We start from the raw sequence: 27,345 nt of genomic DNA, 5'->3' as shown, positions 1-27,345 counted from the left end.
CAAAAATTCCATGCGCCTTCCGAATGCACTGGCAACCGTCCACAATGTGTTCTCGGAGTTCATCGACAATACAGCTTCAGTCGTTATTCAAGGTGTCATGACGTTACTTGTAACGGTCCTATCACTTTCCCGAGGCACGTCGGAGGCTAGTTTCTCTAGCTCTTACTTCATGGTGACGCTTTCCTGTAGCGACCTGCATCATGAACAATGTATCTGAGCGTAAGTCACATTCTGCTCTTCTTAAATTTTATTTATTTTCCCGTCGTAATCCAGCTAACTGTCTGAATCCTCAGTTCTATTCTATAAGAAACGTTTTTTAAAGTATTTTTTACTGAAATACTCGTACTTCATGTGGTCTCCTAACCGAAAGCTCATAATAACCCAGAACTGCAGGGAATATACGAATAACGGTATTGGCAATATGTCAAGAGACATACACAGATGGAATATCACAAAAAGAATTCAGCAGAAAAAAAGAAAAGAAAATGAACTGATTCCCGGAAACCTTGTCAAGGAATGTAATCGGTTGGAACGAAACTTAATCCAAAGAAGTTATAGAACTCATAAAAATTGCGGTGATAAAAATAAATTAGAAATGTGATAATTCATAGATTTTTAATAAATTTTCTTAAGAGGTATTGCTCAAATTAATGATAATATTACACTGATGAGCCAAAACAATATGATCACTGCCCACGGCGGCGTTGGAAGCGCCTGGTGGGGTTGCGAGAGCGTGACGCGGTAACAAAAGTATGGAGCAGACAGGCACGGTGATCACTCTATCGAGTATATGGACTGAAAATTGGGAAATCCATCGAGAAAAGCGAATTTGACAAAGTGCAGACTATCATTACTCAGAACCTGTAAATTAGTATCTCTAAAACAGCGAAGCTGGTCGAATGTTCACGTGCTACTGTCGTGAGCGTCTACGGAAAGAGGTAGGACAGTGGAACTACCACTAGGCGCTAAATGGTTGGACATTCACTGTTCTTCACAGAAAGTGGCGTTCGGTGGCTTGTCTACTCTGTAAACTGAGATACATTGTGATTTGTGGCATCTCTGCCAAAAGAGCACAATGCTTGTGCACGCACAAGTGTTTAGGAGCATATGGTTCATCGTACATTGTTCAAGATAGAGCTCCGCAGCAGACCGCCCCTACGTGTTCACATACTGACACAAAAAAATCGTCAGTTACGACTGCAGTGGGCACGGGACCATCGGGTCGATCAATGTAAACGTGTCGGCTCTTCGGATGAATCAAATTTTTGCTTCACTATGTCGATGGTCGTCTCCACAAACGCCGTCATCGAGGTGAACGGCTGCTCAAAACATGCAGCGCGCCACGGATGCAGGCCGTTGGGAGCAATATTATGCTATGAGAGACATTCTCCTACGCTTGCATGGGACCTGAGGTAGTAATCGAAGACATGCTTGATGTCTTCCCCGATGGCGATGTCATTTTTCCCCGTGTCTCGGAGCTCGAACCGTGCTACGGTGATTTGAGGAGCATTACAATGAACTCACTTTGATGTCTCGGCGACAGAGTCGCCTTTTGCAAATCTTCTGGAACCCATCTGGGTCCCTATAGGGCACCACCACCTCTTATGCAAATAAGCGGTTCGTTATTAACTCGAATTACACGACCTGTGCCTATACATCTAATGCCACATACCTCCACAAATCTACCAACTAACTATCGGATCCCTGATACACAAAGTCAGTTATGTATTTCGTTCCAAAGACGGACAAACAAGCTGTTTAGCAGATGGTCATAATACTTTGGTTCATCAGTGTACACTTGTGTATCTGACAACATAAATGGTAGAGAATCTTACGTTCGCTATTCAACACACAACGTTAGTTGATTTTCTGGGGGACGCATTCTGTCGCTCGTGGGCATCAAATGCTTCACTTGTTTACACAAAATTTTTCTGGAGACTTAATGTTTTGTTAGAAGAAACTGAATCAATGCTCTAAATGAGTTATCTCTCGTGTTTAGTTGCATTTTGATCGTTCTTGTAAGAAAACACGGTTTAAGTTAGGAGCTGATATGTGCACTCGTAAGCACAATTTCAATCTAAGGTAGATCTGAAGCTAAAACCTTAACATTGTCTTTAGTACTGCCGCAGTCGCTTTCGCAGCTGATATGAGCACTGCCTGTAGCTGTGTTCTCTGTCTGGAATATCGATATCAGATTCTTTTGCTATTAATAATTTGTACATTCAGTTTTATCACTGTTTTTCATATTTCAATCCATAAAACCAACGTAGCAAGTGAAAAATTAATGATACGATTAAATTAAATTAAAATTACTACGGCCAAACGTACTTACTGCAATTGAAAATATTTGTCGAGTTAGAATTATGCCCTATGTGACCCTACTGATAGAGATTGACCTCCGCCCATCGTACAAGCAGGGACAAACACTCCAAATGCAAAACACAGTTTTGGACACGCGGAAATGTATGTACAAGGATGTAACATAAATTCTTGATTATTTCACGTTCTTCGGTTCATTTTTGAAGATGTTTTCTCTTCATTCCCACAAATATCCTTATCCCCATGTTATTTAAATTACAAAAGTGCGGAAGTTTCGCACGTGTCCGCTGGTGTTGTGTATTAGGCGATGCTACGATCTGGAAGTCAAAAAATACAGGTTCGACATGAGTTGCGTAATCTTATGCCTTCTGGAACTTAGGAACGACGAAAGTAAGTTGGCTTTGCAGAATCTGTGTTAATTCTTGTACACGAGTAGTCATTATCTGACAGCACAATTTACTCGTATGTCCACCAGATCACTCGGAACCGAAACTGCAGAATTTGAACACTTGGCTGTGCACACGAGCAGCAGGGCTGCCACCCCTACCAGTACTAGGAGCAGCGGAAACTCTACGAGCTCACGCCTACCTTACTTAACCCGAGAAGCCTGCCCCTCGGCGCGAGCAGTTTTAGGGAAGAGCAAGAATAGAATACCGCGAGAACAGCACTCACGAGAGCTGAGCGCGGGCTATGCTAGGAGAGTGTGGCGCCTGCCAGCTGTTGCGTCAGCAATCGCTCTGGCTACTGGCTACTGGCTACACGTGCCGCTGTTCACAGAGCTCCAATGCGGCAACCTATAGCGTCAGCAGGTGTCCAATGGCGCTTCTGGACTGCTTTCTGAACATCAGTACAAAAGGCAAAAAAAACACTATTTCCATTAACATAAAAATTGCTACACACGATTCTTTTCAAATCAAATTTTTATTGATAACATCTCCTTTTATCAAACCTCACAGTCATAACAAAAAAAAAAAAAAAAAAAGATAGACTCCCTGCTTCCATCCTGTTTTCACACAAATGTTGAAAATTTAAAACACGATGGAAAAGAAATAAATACTTTTATTTCTTTATCCTCCCAGCTGTATTTGTTGTCTTCCACTTTAAATTCTGTCGAATTCAAAGCCACAAGGTTCCATGTGTATGCACAAGATGCGGGAACCATTGTACATATGCGACATACAAGGTGATCAGAAACAATCTGGAAAACTTGTAGGAGTGTTCCAAGGGAGATTGTGCTAAGAAATAACCGCTAAGAAAAAGAAAACTCGATACGTTGTGCCGTTTCACAGTTAATTAGCATTAAAGTTATCCAATCAGCCGTTTGCGTGTGCAAATTCAAGCGGCCCGCCCGACACGGTGGCACCAAACGAGATCTTCGTTTGGTTTCCTAAGACCGATCAAGTGAGTGACGCAAAAGCTGGACATGGGACGCTAGTATCGATCGAACCCGAGCCAAGGGCTGAGCAGTCTCGTGCGCTGCCGTCTACGTTTTGAGAACAACTGACCCTAGCTGTGGTTACCGGGCCGCTTGACTTCGAGCGCGCAACGGCGTGATCGGCTAACTTCTACGCGATTTTTTCTTAACAATTATTTCTCTTCAGAACCTAATCTGCAACACCCATACATGCATTTCACACTGTTTCTGACCACCCTGTACGTCGTCTAATAGAGAACAAGAGAAAACTGCGCTCTATCTCCCTATTAATTAGATGATATATGTTTCAGACATGTATCGGTTCGTGCGTCTTTGTGCCAATCTTAGAACGTCGACATAATTTAAACTAGGGAATAGCAAATACAACAGAGTTGATAGGACAAAAAAAGGTGAACAAAAAAGGATTCACTTATATTCCTCTGCAGAGTTCTTAGCAGCTGACATCGCCATCATCCTCTGTCACTACAGAACCTAAATGAAGGAAAACCATAGGAAATATTGCTTTCAACCTTCTCCAGAGAAAGTGTACCGCACAAGTCGAAGTTCCATACCCCTAAAATGTAAATTGCTTCCTAGAAAGTATAAATATGCGTGAAAAAACGCGCCCACGGAGAAAACGTTTACATACGTCGTACAACTGCATACAAGTTCCCCAATGGTAAGGTATTTTACTCTGAAATTAGAATGATAAACGACGTTCATCAAGTGAACTTTGTAGAGTTGTCTAAAAGTTTTCAGTAAATACTCTGTGTTAACCCCTGAATCTAAAACACTTTTTCCATACATTATTAAATATGTAAGCGTAATATTATAGGAGATATTAGAATAAAACAGCTTTTTTGAAAAATACATGAAATATTTTCATTAATCTTAAATTATAGTCACTAGTCATAACAAGGGAAAATTTAAATGTCATACGACAAATTTCTTGTGTTTATTCTTTTCACCTCCTGTAAATATTTAGTAACGACGTGACAAAGGTACACATTAATGTAAAGAAATTAAACACTCAGACAACTTTTATTCTTAAAAGAAAGCGAAAGAAGACTACAATCGAACATGTAAAAATAGAAGGGTCACAGTGAGTGAAAAAGTAATTTGAGCATAAAAAATCCAGAACAACGCATTTTAAGAAAGGAAAAAATCAAAAAAAGTAGTTGAGAATAAGGTTAAATTATCTGAAAAAATTCATGTTGATGTACATGACTTTTTGGCAATATGTCAAGATAACTACGCAAATGAAATTGCATAGAAATATATTAAACAGAGAAAATACATATCAGGCAGAAGAAAAACAAAGTGTTCCTGTAAAACTAGCGAAGAGAAGGGTTAGTGGGATGAAAAAAAACATGAAACTAATTTTTCAAACTAACGTAAGAAAAATATATTATATACAAGATAAGTTGAAAAATGTTTGCAACTTTCAAAAAAAGTATTGATCCAGTTTATGACAGTTTTATGTGTAAAAACTTATGTGAATGAGAAATTCACATCCAGACCAGAACTTCTGGCGATTTTTTCTCAGCCACAATGTACCACTCGTGATTATAAAACCTTCATTCGCATACAGGAAATTTTTCTTAACCCCAGTCATTGTACTGTAGTATTAAAAGATCTTGTGCGTGGAAACTAGTATACTACTAAAACTTTTATCCATTATGGAGCACGTGGAAGTTGTTACCTGTGCCTAAATTTGTAAAATTCTGTAAAAGTAACGTCACTTGAAAATATACGTCATGTTTTCCAACAGATACTAACAACTCAGCACGTCCCCCACAATGTATCATCTGATAATCAATCGCTAGGCAATTCGAAACCGGTAATCGAAAATAGAAATTTAAGAATAAAACAAAAAGCGATTGGTTGCAGTGATTTCTGGAAAGCTTTGGTGTACTTTTAGCGGACTAGAAGGAATTTTCGTTTCTTATATTCTTAGCAATTCCATATTGTGTAGTCTCCTCCGGCAAACGATATACGTGGCTTGTAAGAGTATAATAAAATTTAATCAAGTACTCAACACTTCATATTGTTACAGTCAGCTTAACAGCACTGGACAATTAATAACAATAAAGAACAAAAAATTCTCTGAGTCCTCACGGAAGAAGAGCAGATTCTCCAGGAGCTAAAAACCAGATTCGGATCACGGTCCAAGAACGCTGGTTTAAGCTGACGAGAATAAGTCACCCAGCCAGTAGAACATTTAGTATTAATTCGACTGCTCTAATTTACAAACAATTGGAAGTGTAAGGGGAGATAATGGAAATCGGTTGGAATTGATGTTCACTACTCTACCGTTAGGTTGATGCCCTGCTATCTCCTCCTCATCCTGATATAAGCATTCAGAAGAGTGACGGAAGCTCACAAACCTTCCTACTAGCGTGTAGCCCTTTCCCTTTTAATCAATCTGAGGTGGTTGGCAGTACTAATGATGGACGTTTGGGGAATTGTTTTCAACCATGATGACCCAACATCGAGCTGACTTGGTAGTTGTGTGAAGTCGAGTCTAAGGCGCCCCCACCATCTGCCACAGGATACCTTTTGCACACCTGACATCACAGACAAAGCAGGAACCATTATGTCGTTCGACTGTTTGTTGAAGCACCGCCGTGTTGTCTGGAAGCAATGGAATGGTGCATCATCTTGTTTAATCTGAGGACTGTGTAAACACGCGAACTGGTGAACATTATCAGCATATCCTTTAATGCTCGGTTGCGAGGAACGACTATACAAGAGCAAGTAGTCACATTTCATCCCACGTAAACATTCCACAAACGCGTCTGAAACGTACCCTGCCAACAAGAAGGGTGTAGCGTCACATGTGATTCTTGTACGAACACGGTCTGCGGTGACCACCTCCATTGTCTGAGTATTCTAGTGCTGCCTACAAAAGTGCCCTAGCGACGAGCTAGTTCTAGATGACTGCCTGCTCACAATATCAATCAAGCGGGCCAAAAGCGACCCCTGTCCTGCAAACGCTGTTTATCACGGCAGCTGACTTTGGTGGCGGTGTTGCCTGCAAGGGGGTTCTGACTGCAGAGTATGCGGCTTGCCCAACTTCAGATGTGGTGTCTCTCTGGCTGGATCACCCGTCCAGGATCAAATGGATATAGGTCTCGTGGTTTCCGAAATCACAAACGCAACAATCCTCGGCTAACAGGAGGTCTAACTAAGCGACAATGACGTAGCAGGTTGAATTGTTCCACTCACTGAGGCAAGTAAGATGCTACCTCTTTAACATTAAAGATATGTAATAAATGTTTCGAAGCTATGACACAAATTCTGCTTCCTTAAAAATCGTAAAAATGAAGGTTGGTTTGAGCAGTGCACAGCTTCAAGGCTGATAACTACTTTCTTCTTGTAATGTAAAGGGAAACATGCATTTGAAAGAAAGAAACAGTGTCTCTTAAGTATTTTTCAGTTTACGAGTCAGTTGTTCCCAGTTTTTTTGTGTGTGTCACAAGATTTAAATTACTAACCCTTACAGTTCTCTTTAAAGTAACTCATTTTTGTCTCGAGTTATGGCTTACGATAGCTAAGTAGGTATGTGTGAAGCTATAAATCCAGAAACCTACGGCTGAATCGTTGACTGACCGTTTTCGCGTTTTTCATCTCTGAAAATTATTTATTTAGGTGAAAATGGCCAGATTACAACTTGTTTGGGGTCCACATTAAACTGTAGGTTCCCCTATAACAGCATGGGGTAAGTAACTTTTTCTGTAAAGTTCAAACCAACCTAAAAGATTGATACTTATATGGATATGGTGTCTGTTTTTTCGGACATGTCTGAAAGAACAGACACCACTGATGACAGGCAGCCGTCTAGAACGAAATTAGAATTAATTTAATACCTTCAGCTGCTGACGGGCGTTGATATATATCAGCGGACACAGGTGAAAATGTGCGAACCGACCGGGGCTCGAAATCGGGATCTCCTGTGTTGGGGTGGGACACTACGAATGTAGTGTGCGAACATACAGGGTGAGAATGCGGGTCTCGCGGGAGCCGTACGCGAGATAGTCCCCGCAGTCGCACTCTCCTCTGTGCCCTCAGTGGCTCAGATAGATAGAGCGTCTGCCACGTAAGCAGGAGATCCAGGGTTCGAGTCCCGGTCGGGGCACACATTTTCACCTGTCCCCGCTGATATATATCAACGCCCGTCAGCAGCTGAAGGTTTTAAATTGACTCCAATTTCGTTAAAGATTGATGGCAGTTTTGCTTCAATCTTCACTCTTGAATAAAAGTCCTGTTTTCTCCATCTCCTTGGCTATCCACTTCAGTTATAACAAGGGTTACCACTTATGGAAATTCTCAAAATTACGAAGAAGCCTATTAAACGTGAAAACCATCGATTTCAGTTTTTCGACAGCTGACATTGAAACTCCGAGTCAGGCATTGCTAGTTCGTTATGTATTATAACATTTTTACATTCTCATTATCAAAAACTAATTCCTGAGATGGTCGTAGGTTGCAAAAATTTTAAAACTTTTGATCGTTCTATATATGAAGTTTTCGTTTTACACTGAGGTGATCTAAGGGGCCTTGCCACGGTTCGCGCGGCTGCGCCCGTCGGAGGTTCGAGTCCTCCCTTGGGCATGGGTGTGTGTGTTGTCCTTAGCATAAGTTAGTTTAAGTTAGATTAAGTAATGTGTAAGCCTAGGGACCGATGACCTCAGCAGCTTCGTCCCACAGAACTTACCACAAATTTTCAGTTACTGAGGTGACAAAAGTCATGGGATAGCTCCTAATATCGTGTCGGACCTCCTTTTGCCCGGTGTAAGGCAGCAGCTCGTCGTGGTACGGATTCAACAAGTCATTGGAAGAGCACTGCAAAAATATTAAGCTACGCTGCCTCTACTGCCGTCCATAACTGCGAAAGTGTTACCGGTGCAGGATTTTGTGCACAAACTGACCTCTCGAGTACGTCCCATAAATGTTCGATGGGATCCATGTCGGGCGATTTGGGTGGCCAAACCATAAGCTCGAATTGTCCAGAACGTTCTTCAAACCAATCATGAACGATTGTGACCGGTGACATGGCGCAATGTCATCCATAAAAATTCCATCGCTTTTCTGGTAACATGACGACCACGGATGGCTGCAAATGGTCTCCATGTAGCCGAACATCCAGAGGTCCCAGTCCATTCCACGCAAAACACAGTCCATATCATTATGGAGCCACCACCATCTTGTACAGTCCCTCGGTGACAACTTTGATCCATAGCTTCAGTGAGGTCTGCGCCATACTCGAACCCTACATCAGCTACCATCAGCTCGTACCAACCGGAATCTGGAGCCATCTAATCAGGCCACGGTTTTTCCAAGATCCAACCGAGCACAGGAGCTATGCTGCAGGCGGTGTTGTGCTGTTAACAAAGGCGTTCACGTCGGTCTTCTGCTGCCATAGCCCACTAAACACAAATTTCGCCGCACTATCCTAACGGGTACGCTCATCATACACCCTACGTTGAATTATCCGGTTATTTAACGCTGTGTTGCTTGTCTGTTAGCAATGAAAACTCTACGCAAACGCCGCTGTTCTCCGTCGTTAAGTGAAGGACGCCGGCCACTGCGCTGTCTGTGGTGAGAGGAAATGCCTGAAATTCGATATTCTCGGCACACTCTGGACACTGTGGATCTCGAAATATTGAATTCGCTAACGATTTACGAAATGTAATGTCCCATGTCCAACTTCCATTCCGCGTTCAGAATTAATTCCCGTCGTTTGGCCATACTCACGTCGGAAACGCTTCCACACGAATTGCCCTTTTACATCTTGTGTGCGTGATACCACCGTCGTCTTTGTATGCGCCTGTCTTTATCCCTTGCCTTTTGTCTCCTCAGTGCACGTAGCCTGGGATGAAGAATAAACCACAATCCGAAGACGTATTAGCCTTCAGACTATGGTGAACGAACGTATTCCATCACTTTCTTAACCACAAACAACTCAGTCGCCCGATCCCCACCTTAGAGTAAAGCAGATTTTTCTGTTTACTTCACTTGGTCTTTGCTTCCCAGTCAGACAGCCGGCCTATGTGGCCGAGCGGTTCTAGGCGCTTCAGTCCGGAGCAACGCGACTGCTACGGTCGCAGGTTCGAATCCTGCCTCGGGCATGGATGTGTGTGATGTCTTTAGGTTAGTTAGGTTTAAGTAACTCTAAGTCTAGGGGACTGATGACCTCACATGTTAAGTCCCATAGTGCTTAGAGCAATTTTAACTATTTGAAGCCGGCCGTGGTGGCCGAGCGGTTCTAGGCGCTTCAGTCCGGAGCCGCGCGACTGCTACGGTCGCAGGTTCGAATCCTGCCTCGGGCATGGGTGTTTGTGATGTTCTTAGGTTAGTTAGGTTTAAGTAGTTCTAAGTTCTAGGGGACTGATGACCTCAGGTGTTAAGTCACACAGTGCTCAGAGCCATTTGAACTATTTGAACAGTTGTTGTTTGTTGTTGTGGTCTTCAGTCCTGAGACTGGTTTGACGCAGCTCTCCATGCTACTCTATCCTGTGCAAGATTCATCATCTCCCAGTACATACTGCAGCCTACATCCTTCTGAATCTGCTTAGTGTATTCATCTCTTGGTCTCCCTCTACGATTTTTACCCTCCACGCTGCCGTCCAGTACTAAATTGGTGATCCCTTGATGCCTCAGAACATGTCCTACAAACCGATCCCTTCTTCTAGTTAAGTTGTGCTACAAACTCCTCTTCTCCCCAATTCTATTCAATACCTCCTCATTAGTTATGTGATCTACCCATCTAATCTTTAGCATTCTTCTGTAACACCACATTTCGAAAGCTTCTATTCTCTTCTTGTCTAAACTATTTATCGTCCACGTTTCACTTTCATACATGGATACACTCCATACAAATACTTTCAGAAACGACTTCCTGACACTTAAATCAATACTCGATGTTAACAAATTTGTCTTCTTCAGAAACGCTTTCCTTGCCATTGCCAGTCTACATTTTATATCTTCTCTACTTCGACCAGCATCAGTTATTTTGCTCCCCAAATAGCAAAACTCCTTTACTACTTTAAGTGTCTCATTTCCTAATCTAACTCCCTCAGCATCACCCGACTTAATTCGAGTACATTCCATTATCCTCGTTTTGCTTTTGTTAATGTTCATCTTATACCCTCCTTTCAAGACAGTGTATGAGCGAGAGACTAATCAGCAGGGGTGTCCTTTGTGTTGCAGGGCTGAGAAGGAGAAGGCCAAGTTCCAGCAGGAGGTGTACGAGCTGCTGGCCCAAATCGAACAGGCCAACAAGGAGAAGGTGAGCGAACACTTGCGGTGTGTAGCCTGCCAGACCCCCGTACAACTAGAACTCCTTCTCTAATACCGTTTCCACTTTGCAGCTGATGAGCGTCAAGCATGTTGAGAGACTTGAGATCACCATCTCAGAATTGAGCATCAAGATCGAGGAGCTGAACCGCACCATCGTTGACATCACATCCCACAAGACGCGCTTGTCACAGGTAAGATTCTCTTGCCTTCTCTTCAATCTCTCAGACTGTATATCTCGAGTATATTCTGCACTCATCACTTTGTACCTCTGCCGCGCGGGATTAGCTGAGCGGTCTTAGGCGCTGCAGTCATGGACTGTGCTGCTGGTCCCGGCGGAGGTTCGAGTCCTCCCTCGGGTATGGGTGTGTGTGTTTGTCCTTAGGATAATTTAGGTTAAGTACTGTGTAAGCTTAGGGACTGTTGACCTTAGCAGCTAAGTCACATAAGATTTCACACACATTTGGACTTTGTACCCCTGTTTATACCTCCGCTTGTGGAATCTCAACTCTCCAACTTCAGCGACTGCAGGCATACAGCTTCTCTAACCTCACTTTTAAACATTGTTGTGAACAAGCCTGTGATTGTACGATAATATGGTTACCAGTCATTTTATGAATGTTTTTTTCATTTTGACAAGCATTTCCATGAACTGCTGTAAGAACAAGCACTTAAACCGAGAACAAATTCTGAAAGAGTGATGCGTTGATCAAAATAAACAACTTTCATAATATAGCTGGTAGCAGAAATTCATTTATTTACAACAAATAATGAAAAATTGTAGTAATGTTATCTCATTCCTCGGACTCCGTCCTCTCCCCCCCTCCCCCCCCCCCCCCCCCAAACCCACCTGTTTCTTCTTGTGTAACCCTTACTCGTAAGTTGCCTCATGAATTAAACCTAATAAGTGTAAACTCAGGTGAAGCTGTATTCCGTTATGATAATATCGCATTATCCCGTTATTCAATTATTGCGTATCAGTTCAGTTAAACAGAAAGAAAAAACGTTCATACCCTGTAGAGTTACAGACTCCAGCAGGATTGTGCTAAGTGTCAAACTATTAATAAAGCAACGCTAGAGACACCTAGCTAAAACTGTTGTACCCTAAATTTCTTGATTTCTTTTAAATGGTTCGCAGATTGTATGTTATACAATATTAGTCCATGATGAAATTCTTCTCTTAAGTGTCCAACAGAATCATTGTTCTCCCTATGTCTTTGATGCAGATTAAACGCGGCACAATCACATCCTGTATCCTTACGGAGTCATTTGCAGCTGTTGTCGCCAGTACAATAAAGTTGTCATAAACAGTATTTCTTGGGTTTTCTATTTTTGCCGCCTGTTCGCTTTGTATGCGGACGTTTGTGCGATATGTTATAAGTATGTAACATTGCATATAGTCCTTACGCAGACAGTACTGTCTTCTGCAGTACCTTCTATCCCCTTCTACTTTATTTCTTATTCTTTTCCTCGTTTTCTTCTTTCTTTCTGGCGAAGGTGTTCCTAGTTCTGTAAGAAACATTTACGTGATTTCATTACCATCCAGTCACTTGTAACTTTTTTTCCGAACCTCCGTCTCCTGCTTTAGTTACAGAGCACCTAACAGCTACATTTAATGCATCAATGCTTTGTCACATTATCCTTTGCTCTCTTTCTGTTGTTTATTTTCCTCCCTGCCTACTACTGTTCTGTCTGGGAAACCTTCTATCTTCTTAAATTCATTTCCGTATTTTGTTCTGTCTTCAATTTATTCTTTATCTGCGCCCATTTCTTCCATGTCTTCATCTACTGTCGTAAGCTCTTTTACTTGTTTGTCTACTTGAACTTAAAATGTTGACTGCCTTGTGGTAACTGGCGGCCACAGCAGAACCGCACGCCTGGCACCTTGTGGCCGCCAGAACCTCAAGCCTAATGCCGTGCGCCTGGCCTGGACTGCCGGCGAAACATACATCACGAAGTTCGCGGCAGTCAATGTGTTAGTCTTTGTCCGTCTGTATGGAACATTAGTCTTCTCTGCCTAATTTCATCGGTAATTTTTTAACTGTTTCTACATTTCGGTGTTCTTTTTTAGTTGAAATTTTTGTTTTGTTGCTCTATTTCCTAGCACCTTCTTCACACTCTTCCTTTACTTTTCCTGATATCTTCGTTTTCTTTTTTTCTTTTTAATTGTAGCTTTGGCTGAGAGATCACACGCGTTGCCTACATTCCTCCACCAATCATTTCTGTTCCTTCCTTTCGAAGTCCATTTCCTCAGGCCCAACGCCTCCATATCCTCGCTTATTGCACCTTGTCCGTGGCCTTCTTCGGCCACTTTCGCCCTCCAAGAATACTGAGAATGGTACTTGCGGTAGTCTTTCCTCTCCCATCTTAATTAGGTGTCCTGCTAACATCACTCTTCTTTTCTTAATCCTTCGGCCAATCTCGGCTTGTGAGTAGAGGTTGGCAATTCCTGATTTTTTAATATCCTCCGTTCCTGTGAGAGGGTGTCTCTTTTGTGGCCAAACATCTATCCGTCGAGAAAAAGCAGTTTTTGTACATCTGTCTTGTACATCTTAATGTAAATGTTTCAGACTCATGCGGACCTACTGGGACAATTAAATTTCTGTATAGTCTGATTTAAAAAGTTCTCGAAACTGCTCTACTGTAGAGCACGTCCCATAAGCAAAACATGCTCTTTTTGCCACTGCGATACATGCCTCAATCTCAATATCCACTCTATTATGCTCGGTAATAATGGTTCCCAAATATTTAATATGTCAGTTCTTTCAAAAGTGACTTATCCACCGTCAATAGGGTACCATAATAGGGTGCATTGTTTACGACCATGTACTTATCTTTCTCCTCATTAATTTGTAACCATGCTTCCTTTACAATATTTGTCTAGGACCTTGTCATGAGCTGTCAGTCTTCTTTTCTGCCACTTAGAATAACGTCTCCTTAATGCAACCCTATTTATTGCGTTATCACCCAGTCTCATTCCAGGTGGGTTTATTTCTTGATGTTTTCTGTCTATCTCAATATCCATTCTATTATGCTCGGTAATAATGATTCCCAAATATTTAAATATGTCAGTTCTTTCCAAAGTCACTTCATCAACCGTCAATGGGGTACCATAATTGGGGGCTTTGCTTACGACCATGTACTTAGCTTACTCCTCATTAATTTGTAACCATGCTTCCCTTCTCATGAGCTGCCAATCTTCTTTTCTACGACTTAGAATAACATCTCCCGCATATGCAACCCGATTCATTGCGTTATCACCCAGTCTCATTCCAGCTGGGTTTAATTCTTGATGTTTTCTGTCTATCTTTTCTAAAATTAAATGAATAAGTATTGGAGATAATATGTTTCCTCGTCTAAGACCAGTGATGACTTCAAAGTGCTCTGAAATTCCTGTACTGATCTTTACAATAGTTTTCCTCTAAACACATCTATAGAGACCCTAAAAGTAGCGTTTCTGACCCTCAGTAATTAACATTTTCTCCCTTAGTCTGTCCTTCCTTTGATCTATGAAAGAGAATGATACAGGTTATAAGTGTTTAAGCCACAACTGTGAATTTTCCGTCCCGCAGGAGAACATCGAGCTGGTGAAGGAGGTGCAGGAGCTGAAGGTGAACCTGGAGAACTCGACGTACCTCAAGAGCCAGCTGGCCGGACAGCTCGAGGACGCACGCCGGCGCCTGGAGGACGATGAGAGGGTGAGTGGTCGTCAAACGACACACAGCGTAGGAAAGATCCAAACGACAAACAGTGGGAATTTATCTAAACCTTGCTTCTCGTGGATACCTGTTCAGGCCCTTTGCCACTGTGTCATTCCGCTCGATTATATACAAGAAGCTATGAGGTGTGTTAAGAGTGTGAATAAAAGGATTTGGCAAGCGCCGAACTATCTAGAAGTATCTGAAATAAAAACTTTTCCTCTCAGCCTCATCCTTCAGTTCCTATTTATAATATTGGAATAAGAAAATCTCAGAAAGCAACACATTTTATTGTGGGCAACCACAGATGTAAGAAGGTCTCCTTATTAAAGAAAGCCGCAGCAACTGTCAAACAAGCCTTTGCAAACTGAAGTTCCGTCATTCGGTACATCTGAATAGAAAAACTAGAGGTTGGAGTAAACATAAAAAATTTTGACAAGGAGTCCTGCCAAATCAAAATGTAGCTTCAACGATGTTTAAATACTGAATAAACTAGATGGACAAGAACCCTCAAGAGAATCGGGAATACAATAAGCAAAATACCCATATTCAAATCATTTTCTTTCAAATTCTGAAGGTGGCAGGAGTAAAATACAGGGAGCGAAAGGCTATTTACAATTTGTACAGAAACCAGATGGCAGTTATAAGAGTCGAGGGACATGAAAGGGAAGCAGTGGTTGGGAAGGGAGTGAGACAGGGTTGTAGCCTATCCCCGATGTTATTCAATCTGTGTATTGAGCAAGCAGTAAAGGAAACAAAAGAAAAATTCGGAGTAGGTATTAAAATCCATGGAGAGGAAATAAAAACTTTGAGGTTCGCCGATGACATTGTAATTCTGTCAGAGACAGCAAAGGACTTGGAAGAGCAATTGAATGGAATGGACAGTGTCTTGATAGGAGGATTTAAGATGAACAGCAACAAAAGCAAAACGAGGATAATGGAGCGTAGTCGAAGGAATCGTCATTGTAATTCTGTCAGAGACAGCAAAGGACTTGGAAGAGCAACTGAATGGAATGGACAGTGTCTTGATAGGAGGATTTAAGATGAACAGCAACAAAAGCAAAACGAGGATAATGGAGCGTAGTCGAAGGAATCGTCACTTTAGTACTGGAGGGAAGGGGTAAAAATTGCAGAGGGAGACCAAGAGACAAGTGCAGTTAGTAGGTTCAAATGGATGTGGGTTACAATAGTTATTTGGAGATGAACAGGCTTGCATAGGATAGAGCAGCGATTCTTCGTACTGAAGACCACTGCAATAGCGGAACATAAATTAAGAAAGTAAACATTTGTATGAGTTTTAGGATAATTATAATATAAGTTTCATTGATGCTATTAAAAGACACAAGTGTAAGAAAAAGATCCCGACAAACACTGAGAGGTAGTAGAGAGTATGCTGAGGACCAAATTGAGGACAGAAACTCACGTTCGGAACCATCATCTAACGACGCTAGAGAGCGTCCAAGTAAGTTTTTAGGCTAACGCAGCGTAAGCGGAAATTCTTGGAGCTTTCAGGTTGTTTGGAAGAATCGAACCCATCAACGTCTGTCACAGCAACCCTGTCAGTGTTCAAACTCAGTTTCAAGGAAATACCGTACATTTATTGAAATTGGAAGGACCTGTTGGGTGAAAGGGTAAGGATGGAGGGTTAGAGTTACTGTAGAGTCATAATGAGCGAATACGAACAAAGGGGTCAGGAGGGTAGTAATGTAGTGATGAGAGGAAATGGAGCCGAAGGGGTGCTAGATGACACAAAAAAAGCAGATTACTCCAGTGGAAGCCACACAATGATCTGAAGAGGAAAGGGTGACGGAGGAACATTAATAATGCTTTCGTTTTATGTATATATTATCATTCAATTGGACACCACTTCGATGACTTGTGCGTCCTTAAGCCACTTCAGTAGTGATAGTGGGAAAAGGGCACCTGCAGTTTAACGTGGAATCCGAAGCACATCTTGTTCCTTGCGAATCTTATCCCCATCCCCTCGCCCAGTGAACGCGGGCTAGCAGCGGCCATGTTCCCGTTCACCAGACTTTGTTTAATACAACTAAATACATTTATGAGAATAAAAACAATAACGATATTAGTTTTGATGATATAGTGATGTGTGAGATCTTGAGACCTTTGAGTACAATCGAGCTGTGTTTTCCTGTTAAAAATTCGCAAGTGAGGGATTTGAATGCAGGTGTGGCTGGAAAGGAAGTCATACAAGAAAGGTTATGAAATGAGCATTTGCAAGGATCAAAAGATGAGTCAAAAAGTATGCGGGTACGACTGAAATTATGAAGGTCTTCAGTACGAAGATTCGCTGCTTATCGTGTGCAAGCCTCTTCATCTCCAAATAACTATTGTAACCCACATCCATTTGAACCTAGTAACTGCACTCGTCTCTTGGTCTCCCTCCGCAATTTTTACCCCTCCCTCTTCTCTCCAGAGCTGGAGACTTCATTTCTATTGTAAGGTGTAGGATAGGTTATAGTTGATATGATGGATAGATCTCAGGAACGATTACGTGGTAAGGCAAGATAAGGTGGTTGAAATTACTCTGGCAAAGGGCATGGAGCGTGTGGGAGATGTAAGGACGGACTGTTCTCGAGCATGGGAATCACAGAGCGTTGTTGGGAGACGATTAGGTGGGGAGACGTAGAACCAGCTCTGGTATTCCAAGTGTCTAAGGAGGGGAGGAAATTTTATCAGCTGATGCAGGATATAAGTTGGGGACGGGATAAATAGAGGAAAAAAAGCGAAGCGAATTGTGTGCCGTTTAAGGAGTTGGAGAAAGTTGTAAAACTTGGGAGGGAAGGAGATCCATGAGACATTTTTGTAGGAAAACCTAGAACTGGTGAAGTAAAGTAATGCTGACTTTCGGTATTCGGCTTTGCACAGAGACGACAGACGCTGGAGGCGAGCTTGCACCAGGTGGAGATCGAGCTGGAGTCTGTGCGCGTGCAGCTGGAGGAGGAGGCGGAGGCGCGCCTGGACCTGGAGAGGCAGCTGACCAAGGCCAACGGCGAGGTGGCCACCTACCGCTCCAAGTACGAGACGGAGGCGGCAGCGCGCATCGAAGAAGTCGAGGAGCTCAGGTCAGTACTCCCTTTCTTTCACCCTTTCTTTCACTGCTTTCCAACCACTGACAGGAAACCAATTTCGCCGCAGGTGGTAATTTCTTGTTTAGATGCAGCAACAAGTTGCAGTGTCACAGTGCGTCACTAACCCTGAATGGGTAATACGACCCTTTGAAGTAAAACCTCTACATCCATACTTTATGATCTTTTGCCTATTCTTAAAATCCGATATTCTACAGTCTTACTGAAAAGTACACTACTGGCCATTAAAGTTGCTACACTACGAAGATGACGTGCTACAGACGCGAAATTTAACCGACAGAAAGAAGATGCTGTCATATGCAAATGATTAGCTTTCCAGAGCATTCACACAAAGGTGGCGCCGGTGGCGACACCTACAACGTGCTGACATGAGGAAAGTTTCCAACCGATTTCTCATACACAAACAGCAGTTGATCGGTGTTGCCTGGTGAAACGTTGTTGTGATGCCTCGTGTAAGGAGGAGAAATGCGTACCATCACGTTTCCGACTTTGATAAAGGTCGGATTGTAGCCTATCGCGATTGCGGTTTATCGTATCGCGACATTGCTGCTCCGGTTGGTCGAGATCCAATGGCTGTTAGCAGAATATGGAATCGGTGGGTTCAGGAGGGTAATACGGAACGCCGTGCTGGACCCCAACGGCCTCGTATCACTAGCAGACGAGATGACAGGCATCTTATCCGCATAGCTGTAACGGATCGTGCAGCCACGTCTCGATCCCTGAGTCAACAGATGGGGACGTTTGCAAGACAACAGCCATCTGCACAAACAGTTCGACGACGTTTGCAGCAGCATGGACTATCAGCTCGGAGACCATGGCTGCGGTTACCCTTGACGCTGCATCACAGACAGGAGCGCCTGCGATGGTGTACTCAACGATGAACCTGGCTGCACGAATGGCAAAACGTCATTTTTTCGGACGAATCCAAGTTCTGTTTACAGCATCATGATGGCCGCATCCGTGTTTGGCGAGATCACGATGAACGCACATTGGAAGCATGTATTCGTCATCGCCATACTGGCGTATCACACGGCGTGATGGTATGGGTTGCCATTGTTACACGTCACGGTCACCTCTTGTTCGCATTGACGGTACTTTGAACACTGGACGCTACATTTCAGATTTGTTACGACCCGTGGCTCTACCCTTCATTCGATCCCTGCGAAACCCTACATTTCAGCAGGATAATGCACGACCGCACGTTCCAGGTCCTGTACGGGCCTTTCTGGATACAGAAAATGTTCGACTGCTGCCCTGGCCAGCACATTCTCCAGACCTCTCACCAATTGAAAACGTCTGGTCAATGGTGGCCGAGCAACTAGCTCGTCACAATACTCCAGTCACTACTCTTGATGAACTGTGGTATCGTGTTGAAGCTGCATGGGCAACTGCACCTGTACACGCCATCCAAGCTCTGTTTGACTCAATGCCCAGGTGTATCAAGGCCGTTATTACGGCCAGAGGTGGTCGTTCTGGGTACTGATTTCTCAGGATCTATGACCCAAATTGCGTGAAAATGCAATCACATGTCAGTTCTAGTATAATATGTTTCTCCAATGAATACCCGTTTATCATCTGCATTTCTTCTTGGTGTAGCAATTTTAATGGCCAGTAGTGTACCTTGGCGCCCCCTACTATTTAGGTGACGTTCGTGTCGCACCTCCTTTTGCCCGGCGTAGTGCAGTAACTCGCCGTGACACGGATGAACATGTCGTTGAAAGACCCCAGCAGAAATATTGAGCCATGCTGCATCTACTGTGGTCCAAAACTGCGAAAGTGATGCCGGTGCAGGCTTTTGTGCACGAACTGACCTCTCGATTATGTCCTAAAAATGTTCGACAGGATTCATGTCTGGCGATCTTGGTGGGCAAATCATTCGCTCGAATCGTCCAGAATGTTTCTTCAAACCAATCGCGATGAACTGTGACCACTGACAAGGCGCATTGTAGCCGTTAAAATTCCATCGTTGAATGGCTGCAAATAGCTCGACTTACTGCCTGGAGACATCTCTTTCCGTGACTTTCCTAAATCGGCAAAGGTAAATTCCGGGGTAGTTTCTGTGAAACAGGACAAGGCCAGTTTCTTGCCCCATTCTCCCACTCGTTTTATTTCAGTACGGCCGGTCTCCTTTCATTTAATCGAGTAAATAAATTACGCCAGTTGTGTCAAATATGGGGTTTTCTTTACTAAGATCCACATTATACGATGCCTGCAAAATAATTTACGAGGGTAATGCCAAAAGTAAGGTCTCCTATTTTTTATAAGTACATAGACCTGTTAATTCTACAACGGTTTACGTCAGGTTACAGCTTCAACATTTAGCTATTTTTGGACAAAATCACATTTCTGTCGATGCATTTTTGTAGACGCTGTGGCAGTTTTTGTATGCCCATGTCATACCAGCTCGCCGCGACGCTGTTCAGAAAGTTATGAACCTCTTCTTTGACCTCGTCGTCGGAGCTGAATCGCAGGGACTACAATTAACGCTCACAGGTACTGTGAGACTGAAAAAACTCAAACGGGCAATTCAGAACCGGAGAAGAGGAATGTTGAGCAAGGGCGTACACATTCTCCATGACAACGGCCGCCCACTTATCGCTTGACAAACCGTTGCTCTCCTGCAACAATTTCAGTAGAAGATAATCACCCACCCACCCTCTACTCCAGACTTGGCTCCCAGTGACTATCACCTGTTCCCTAGGTTAAAAGAACATTTTGCCGGAAAACGATTCATCTCCGACGACGAGGTGAAAGAAGAGGTTCATAACTTTCTGAACAGCATCGCGGCGAGCTGGTATGACTTGGGCATACAAAAACTGCCACAGCGTCTACAAAAATGCATCGACAGAAATGGTGATTATGTCGAAAAATAGCTAAATGTTGAAGCTGTAAACTGACGTAAACCGTTGTAGAAACAAACAGGTCCATGTACTTATAAAAAAAAGGGAGACCTTACTTTTGGGATTACCCACGTATTAGTAAGTACCTTATTTTCAGACACACCACGAGCCAAAGTGTTCAACTCTCTTCAGGCTAATAATTTTAGAACAAAGTTCTTTTAAATGAAACAACAAGTTCACTGTTGGAGGAACTTATGGCACTGCCTTCAGTGACCACTGAAGGCAGTGCCACAAGTTCCTCCAAAAATCGTAACACAACACACACACAAATGTAATACTAATGTAAATCCACCCGATGATGGAAGTTTAAACCTTCGAAACGCGTCGTGGAAATAAATAAAACGGTGACTGGTAACAGTGAACTTGTTGTTTCATTTAATGTCAGTAACAGTCGCGGTAAAGCCTAACCTAAAAATGTTCGCAGTCATAGTTCTTTTGTTTATCAAACTTCCAGCAGATGCGTAAAATTGTTGCATACATCGTTGCCTACCTCCTTTCAATGCAGCTTCCTACTTGTCTTTCGTGTGTGATACAGCTGCTGCTCTAACATTATGTTGTGCATTTTGACAGGCGAAAATTCCAGGCCCGCATTCAGGAGCAAGAGGAGCACATCGAGACCCTGCTGGTCAAGGTGAACAACCTGGAGAAGCAGAAATCGCGGCTCCAGAGCGAGGTCGAGGTCCTCATCATCGACCTGGAGAAGGTGAGGAGAGTCCGCATCACTGACGCTTCATAAATACACACGCACACACACACACACACACACACACACACACACACACACACACACACACACGTGCGAGAATGTACACTTCTGAAGCCACCTTACAGTGTGTGGCGGAGGGTAGTTCTGATACCATTATCACACACGAATGATGCGTCGGAGGAACCACTGTCCGTGAATCTCCATATGAGCTCTAATTTATATGATTGTCCCGTCGTGGTCAGTTTGCGAGATTTGTATGGTAGGAAGTAATACGTTGCCTGACTAATATTAGAATGATACAAACAGTGCAAAAAGCAGCTGTTGAAGTATACAGTATTATCACGTGGGTTTGCCTTGAACAGTCTGACGTATTGTGATGTGAAATGCTAACAATAAGGAGACATTTACCGTATTAAATTAGACTGTTAACCAACATGCATTTCAGAACCAACATATCTCCTATAGGGCTTACAGCTACAAAGGAAACGACTAGCAGCTGGGATATGCATCTTCGTGAATATCTTATTACCCCACAGAGCCTGCTCATCCAAACTAATTATACCGTAATCTTGAAGGATCGATAATGTGGAACATTTGGCGTGGAATCAGAATTCGTTGTAATCTAATTTCATTTTGTGCGCAATAGATGGTTCATCATTTATTGCGTTACATCTATTCCTATCCTACAAGGATATTCGTACCCACTTGAATTACGAGTGTACGAAGATCAACAATACCCTGAAAATCCTTGACAGAAAAACGTTGAAACATTGTAACATCAGCGTTTAAATCAAAACATCGGCCTTTGATGTTGCCAAAAAACTAAGTTAAACTGATATTTTTTCTGAACAGGTCTCATAGTGATAAAAGTAATCTTGCTAATACGCATGTCGGATACAAAAATATCTGGCATACAAACGAAGACGAAGAGAGACAAGAGGGTAATTCCATAACAAAAATTGATAAGGGATTAGTATCAATGGAATACGTTAATAATATAGCTTTGTATTCGTTGCTCGATCCTAGATGCAGGAATACACACATTCAACAGAAGTGCAATCGAAGGTAATCAAAATCATGAAGTATTTGCTAGTACTACAGAAATGAGTGTCAGTTGAGAGATAAAAGAATATTGATATACTGCGGGAAAATGTGAAACTAAATTATTTTGTGAAGCAACCACTAAAAATAGCAAAAGAAGAAATAACCCGCAAACTGTGACTAAACGAATCTAGTCATATTTTAATTATTGTCTGCAAGAACGTCTTCTGGGTGTTTCACAAGATCCATTAGATGTATGGAATCACATCATTGGTATTCAAAGCTACAAAAAAGGAATGAAATATACGAGCTATATGCTCACGTTGTCAGATTTTGGAACACTTTTTTAACGACACATTTGGATTTAAAGAGAATTTTTTTAAAAAAACATTACTGTCATGGCCAATATACAGACATTGCGGGATAAGTATTCCTTATTGCTCCTCCACTTATTGATTAACAAATACGGCATTAGATGTAGTTTTGGGCCATCCCATAAATTTATAATTTGGCCTCGATACTGAGCGACATTCACAATTTGGAATAGATTATCGAATTTGGAATGGGTTATCGATGCAAAGACGCCAATCGGCGATTTGCCAACACTGCTCATGCCTATTGTGAAACAATGCACATGAATAGATGCTCATTGCAGCTCTTTTTGGTGACGTCGGAGACCATAGATACAATTATTAACATGAGGAGATAGCTAGAATGTACATAATAGAGGGGGATAAGCTCAAAAATCTAAATTTTCTGGGACGAATTAATGTAGGGCGCTTGTTTCGGAAATGGATGACTTCCATCGTGCTACTCATTCTTGAGTACAAAATGAGCCTTTTCGACGATGTCCTCATATTGTGCATGTCCTAGCCGATCCATACGAGGGAGCACTATAGAGACTTTGCGGTGTCTTCTTGGAGACAGACTTCATATTTTTTGGGAAAGGCTAATGGATCTATTTAGTTGTCAGTTATTAGTATGTATTACAAAACGATTTCACTCGGTGTCATACCCTGACTATCCTGCCTCTGATAAGAAAAATAAAGATGCCGTCGCGATACACGCTACAAACCAGGCGCCACTCGCTTCCACCAGAAACCGGCTCTCCACTATCGATAGTTCTCTTTCGACTCCTGTGCAAGAATAACGAAGCTCACTTAGCCTTCTATGATCTAATAGACACCTCTGAAAATAATAGGAAACAGTCGTACTAACTATTAATCATTATAAAATAAAGAAAAATAAAAGAAAAATGTTTATATATGTTGTCCATAGCTGTATCGTTAGTCACTGCAAGGTAGACGATGACCCAAACCTAAAATTCTGAGACGGGTCGTTCCAAGGCTCATACAAATCTCTCGTATTGACCATGAAGATAAAATTAGAGAAAGTCGTTTGATCATTTGGAGACATCCTGACAGTTGTTCTTGACGTGCAGCGTCAGCGAATGGAACAGGAGGGAAGCGACATGTTACAAGTGCTCTCCGCCACTTACCCTAGTGTTTCCTGCTGAGTACTGTCGTGGGCATGGAGTTGAGTTCATTATACCTCTGGTTTCTGCAAGCGCAAGAATTGGCGTACAGAAAAAAATAAATGTGCGTTCGGGAATGATACTAGTAAGCATAGTACACTTGCAGTGTTCTTGCAGATGATATGTAAGCAAGTAACAGTGGCACAATTTGCACATAAATTTGCAGGAACAGTAGTGAACGTTCGTGGAAGCAGGTCAATAATGTAGTCATATCACAAAACATTCTATATTGTGTTCTCCCAATTTCTTGTCGAGTGTAGCTTGTCTGTTTTCGAGCAACTAATTCAAGAGCTATCAAATACTGACTGCTCAGGCTTTCTGTCTGTTACAACCACTCTCCGTTCTCCCATAAACAACTTTAGTTTTCAGAGCAAGAAATTATCAGTAGTGTGTTGACACAGAACGATGTACGCAGGTTCGTGTCTAATTGAAGAAACTTAACAAAGAAGGAAAGCCACATCAATTTTTTTAGTAAGAATAACAGTCTAGATTTTTACTAAAAATATATCACCAAGGTTGATCCACCATATCCAAGTAGTGGGAGGATTTATACTCTATCAGGGTAGTCAATATTGTACAGAATGAACCATTCATCTATAAAGAAAAATTAACGTGAAATAAAGGGGGCGAAATTATTCATTAAATGTCTAAACTATTCTCTATATGACTTCCCAATGACTTTCGACATCTGTCATTAATAACTGGAAAATAGAAGCAGTTGTTACAAAGCTGCGTCGTTATGAATGATCTTACATGTTTCAAACTCAAAAAAAGACGAAAAAAGTTGTTCGTTCTCCCAGTTAACATTGAGATACACCACAAATAGTTTATCTATGACTTTTGAAATACTGTTTAGACGATTAATTTATCAATTTATTATTACAAAACGTTAAATGTAGATACGATTGATTCTGTGCCGTAACATAAACTTATTATTGTTGCGCGTAGACAATGTGCTTTGGAAGTTGTGTCAGTTTAGGGCTTTGCCTATTACTCAGTAAATGGCCTAATCGTGCTTACACGATAATTCTGTGGTAATATATTGCTATACTGATGGCGGTTATTACTCGTGTAGTATTGTCTGTTTTCCAAATGATAACGCAGCCCAAAAATTTTTTATTATGTATTAATGCGACAGCCTCTTCCCCACCACCCACGATCTGTGGACTTGACACAATGGGTAGCTGTGTGTCCCTATGCAAACGTAGCCCAAAAAATTTTGATTACATGTTAATGCGACAGCCCCCTCCCACTACCGAAGATCTGTTGGACTTGACACAATGGGATGGCATGTGTGCCTCAATGTTACAGATATCAGATGAGTGATAACAGATGCGCCTCACTAGCATATAGTCTTTTCAGTGGTTGCAAATACGTCTGTACGACTGACGTGACCTTGTAAGACAGCCAACAGGGCCTTGCCTTGTTGATACTGACGTACTGTTGAAAGCAACGAAAAACTACAGCCGTTATATTTTCTGAGGACATGCAAATAAGCTATGTTCTTTAATAATGGCGTCATCCTCCTCGGTAAAGTAGTTCCCCTTTCGAATCTTCGGGGGGAAACTACTCAGCAGGATGTTGTCATCAGAAAACACAAAATGTCGAATATAAATGTAAGCGTGAATATGTATTTTTCTGAAAGCGTTTGTTTAGACCGTGGTAAGGCATGAATATGAAATGTGGACAATAAGAAAGGAATAGCAGCTTTTAAAACTCGGCGGTACAGTAGGACACTGAAGAGTAGGTGCGAAGATCGAGTAACTATTAAAGAAGCGCTGATTCGAATCGATGAGAGAAAAGCCTTGTGAATCAACTTGACTAAGAGAAGGCATATGTTGAAATAAGATATCCTGAACCTTCAAGGAATAGTCAGTTTTATAATGGAGGAAAGTGTGGAAAGTAAAAATTCTAGAGGGAGATCAAGGCTTGAATACAGAAAGCAGGATTAAGCGTGTGTTTGCTGCAGAAGTTAACGCATTTAAGAAAAGACTTGCGCAAGAGAACTGCATTAAACCAATCTTGGGACTGATGAGTACGACAGCATTTTTGATGTAATGAATCTTGACATATTTCACGGTTACTGTGTTTATTCTCTTCGCTTATACTTTTGCTGTTTTGTTCCTCGCCACAGGCCAACAACACGGCGCGGGAGCTGCAGAAGCGCACGGAGCACCTGGAGAAGATCAACATCGACATCAAGACGCGCCTGGAGGAGACGGTGTCGCTGTACGAGTCGTCGCAGCGCGAACTCCGCAACAAGCAGACCGAGATCCAGCGCATCACGCACGAGCTGGACAAGACGCGCGAGCACAAGGAGACGCTCATCCGCGAGAACAAGAAGCTCTCCGGTACGTTACCCGCGCCGCTCTGTCTGTCTTTGCAAATAAAAGTCACAAGCGCACTTCTTTTGTAATTAATAGCTTGCCGGTTTTGGTGCACTGACTTTCAGCAGGTGTTTTCTAAAAATCCTATGGCGCCAATATGCAAGATATTAATATAAGAAACACTTTAGCATTAGAAAAATGCATAAGATGTGAAGATGAAGACATTGAAAGAATTTAGGATGGCATAAAAATATACCGTTTAGATCGCTAAATGGGAGTAAAATTTAAGTGTGATGGGGAACAGGAATTCGGTAGGAGGAAAGGAAGAGAAAGAGATATAGAAGTAGAACATGAATAGGGTAAAGGAATGAAAAGGAAAGCTGCCTGGTAGAATTTTGCACATAGAATAATTTGATAATTTTTAACACTTGGTTTAATAATCGCGAAAGAAGGTTGCTTAAGCGGCAGAGAACTGGGACATCACAAGGTTACTGATAGATTGCGTAATGGTAAAATGAACATTAGGAAGCCAGATTTGAAGCCGCAAAACATTTCCAGTGACATAGGTGGACTCTGCCCATTTATTGGTTACTAATTGAACTTTAAAATTTAAGAAATTGCAAAAAGGTAGAAAATTAAGGAGATGAGACCTGGATAAATTGCACGAACCAGAAGTTTTTGAGAGTTTCAGAGGGAGCATGAGGCAACTATTGATTACAGCATGGAAAAGAATACAGTAGGAGACGAATGGGTAGCTTTGAGAGATGAAATAGTGACAGTAAAGGACCAAATGAAAAAAAGCCACTAGGCCCAGTAGAAACGCTCGAGTAACACACGAAATATTGAGTCTAAATCACGAGAGGAGAAAATATAAAAAGAGGCATGCAAAAGGGAACAGAGATGTCTAAAAAATGAGATTGACAGAAACAGCAAAATGTTTGAGCAGGAAAAGCTAGAGGACAAATGCAAGACTGTACAAGCGTGCATGACTGTGAGTACG

At 42.1% G+C, this 27,345-nt stretch overlaps 1 protein-coding gene across 3 annotated transcripts in view; it reads left to right on the top strand.

Annotated features, from left to right (window-relative positions):
- Positions 1–27,345, top strand: part of LOC126481537 (paramyosin, long form) — a 184,594-nt gene that overhangs the window by 114,610 nt on the left and 42,639 nt on the right. For all 3 annotated transcript variants that reach the window (XM_050105349.1, XM_050105348.1, XM_050105350.1), the window contains exons 6-11: positions 10,946–11,024; positions 11,107–11,226; positions 14,605–14,730; positions 17,617–17,813; positions 21,308–21,440; positions 26,153–26,369. In XM_050105349.1, the coding sequence (XP_049961306.1) occupies positions 10,946–11,024; positions 11,107–11,226; positions 14,605–14,730; positions 17,617–17,813; positions 21,308–21,440; positions 26,153–26,369 (872 nt within the window). The remainder of the gene's footprint in view (positions 1–10,945; positions 11,025–11,106; positions 11,227–14,604; positions 14,731–17,616; positions 17,814–21,307; positions 21,441–26,152; positions 26,370–27,345) is intronic.

Source organism: Schistocerca serialis, chromosome 5 (assembly GCF_023864345.2).
Source record: "Schistocerca serialis cubense isolate TAMUIC-IGC-003099 chromosome 5, iqSchSeri2.2, whole genome shotgun sequence".
In the NCBI taxonomy this organism is placed as follows: domain Eukaryota; kingdom Metazoa; phylum Arthropoda; class Insecta; order Orthoptera; family Acrididae; genus Schistocerca; species Schistocerca serialis.
Note: the sequence above shows the minus strand (reverse complement) of the source record. Positions and strands in the feature narration are given on the sequence as shown.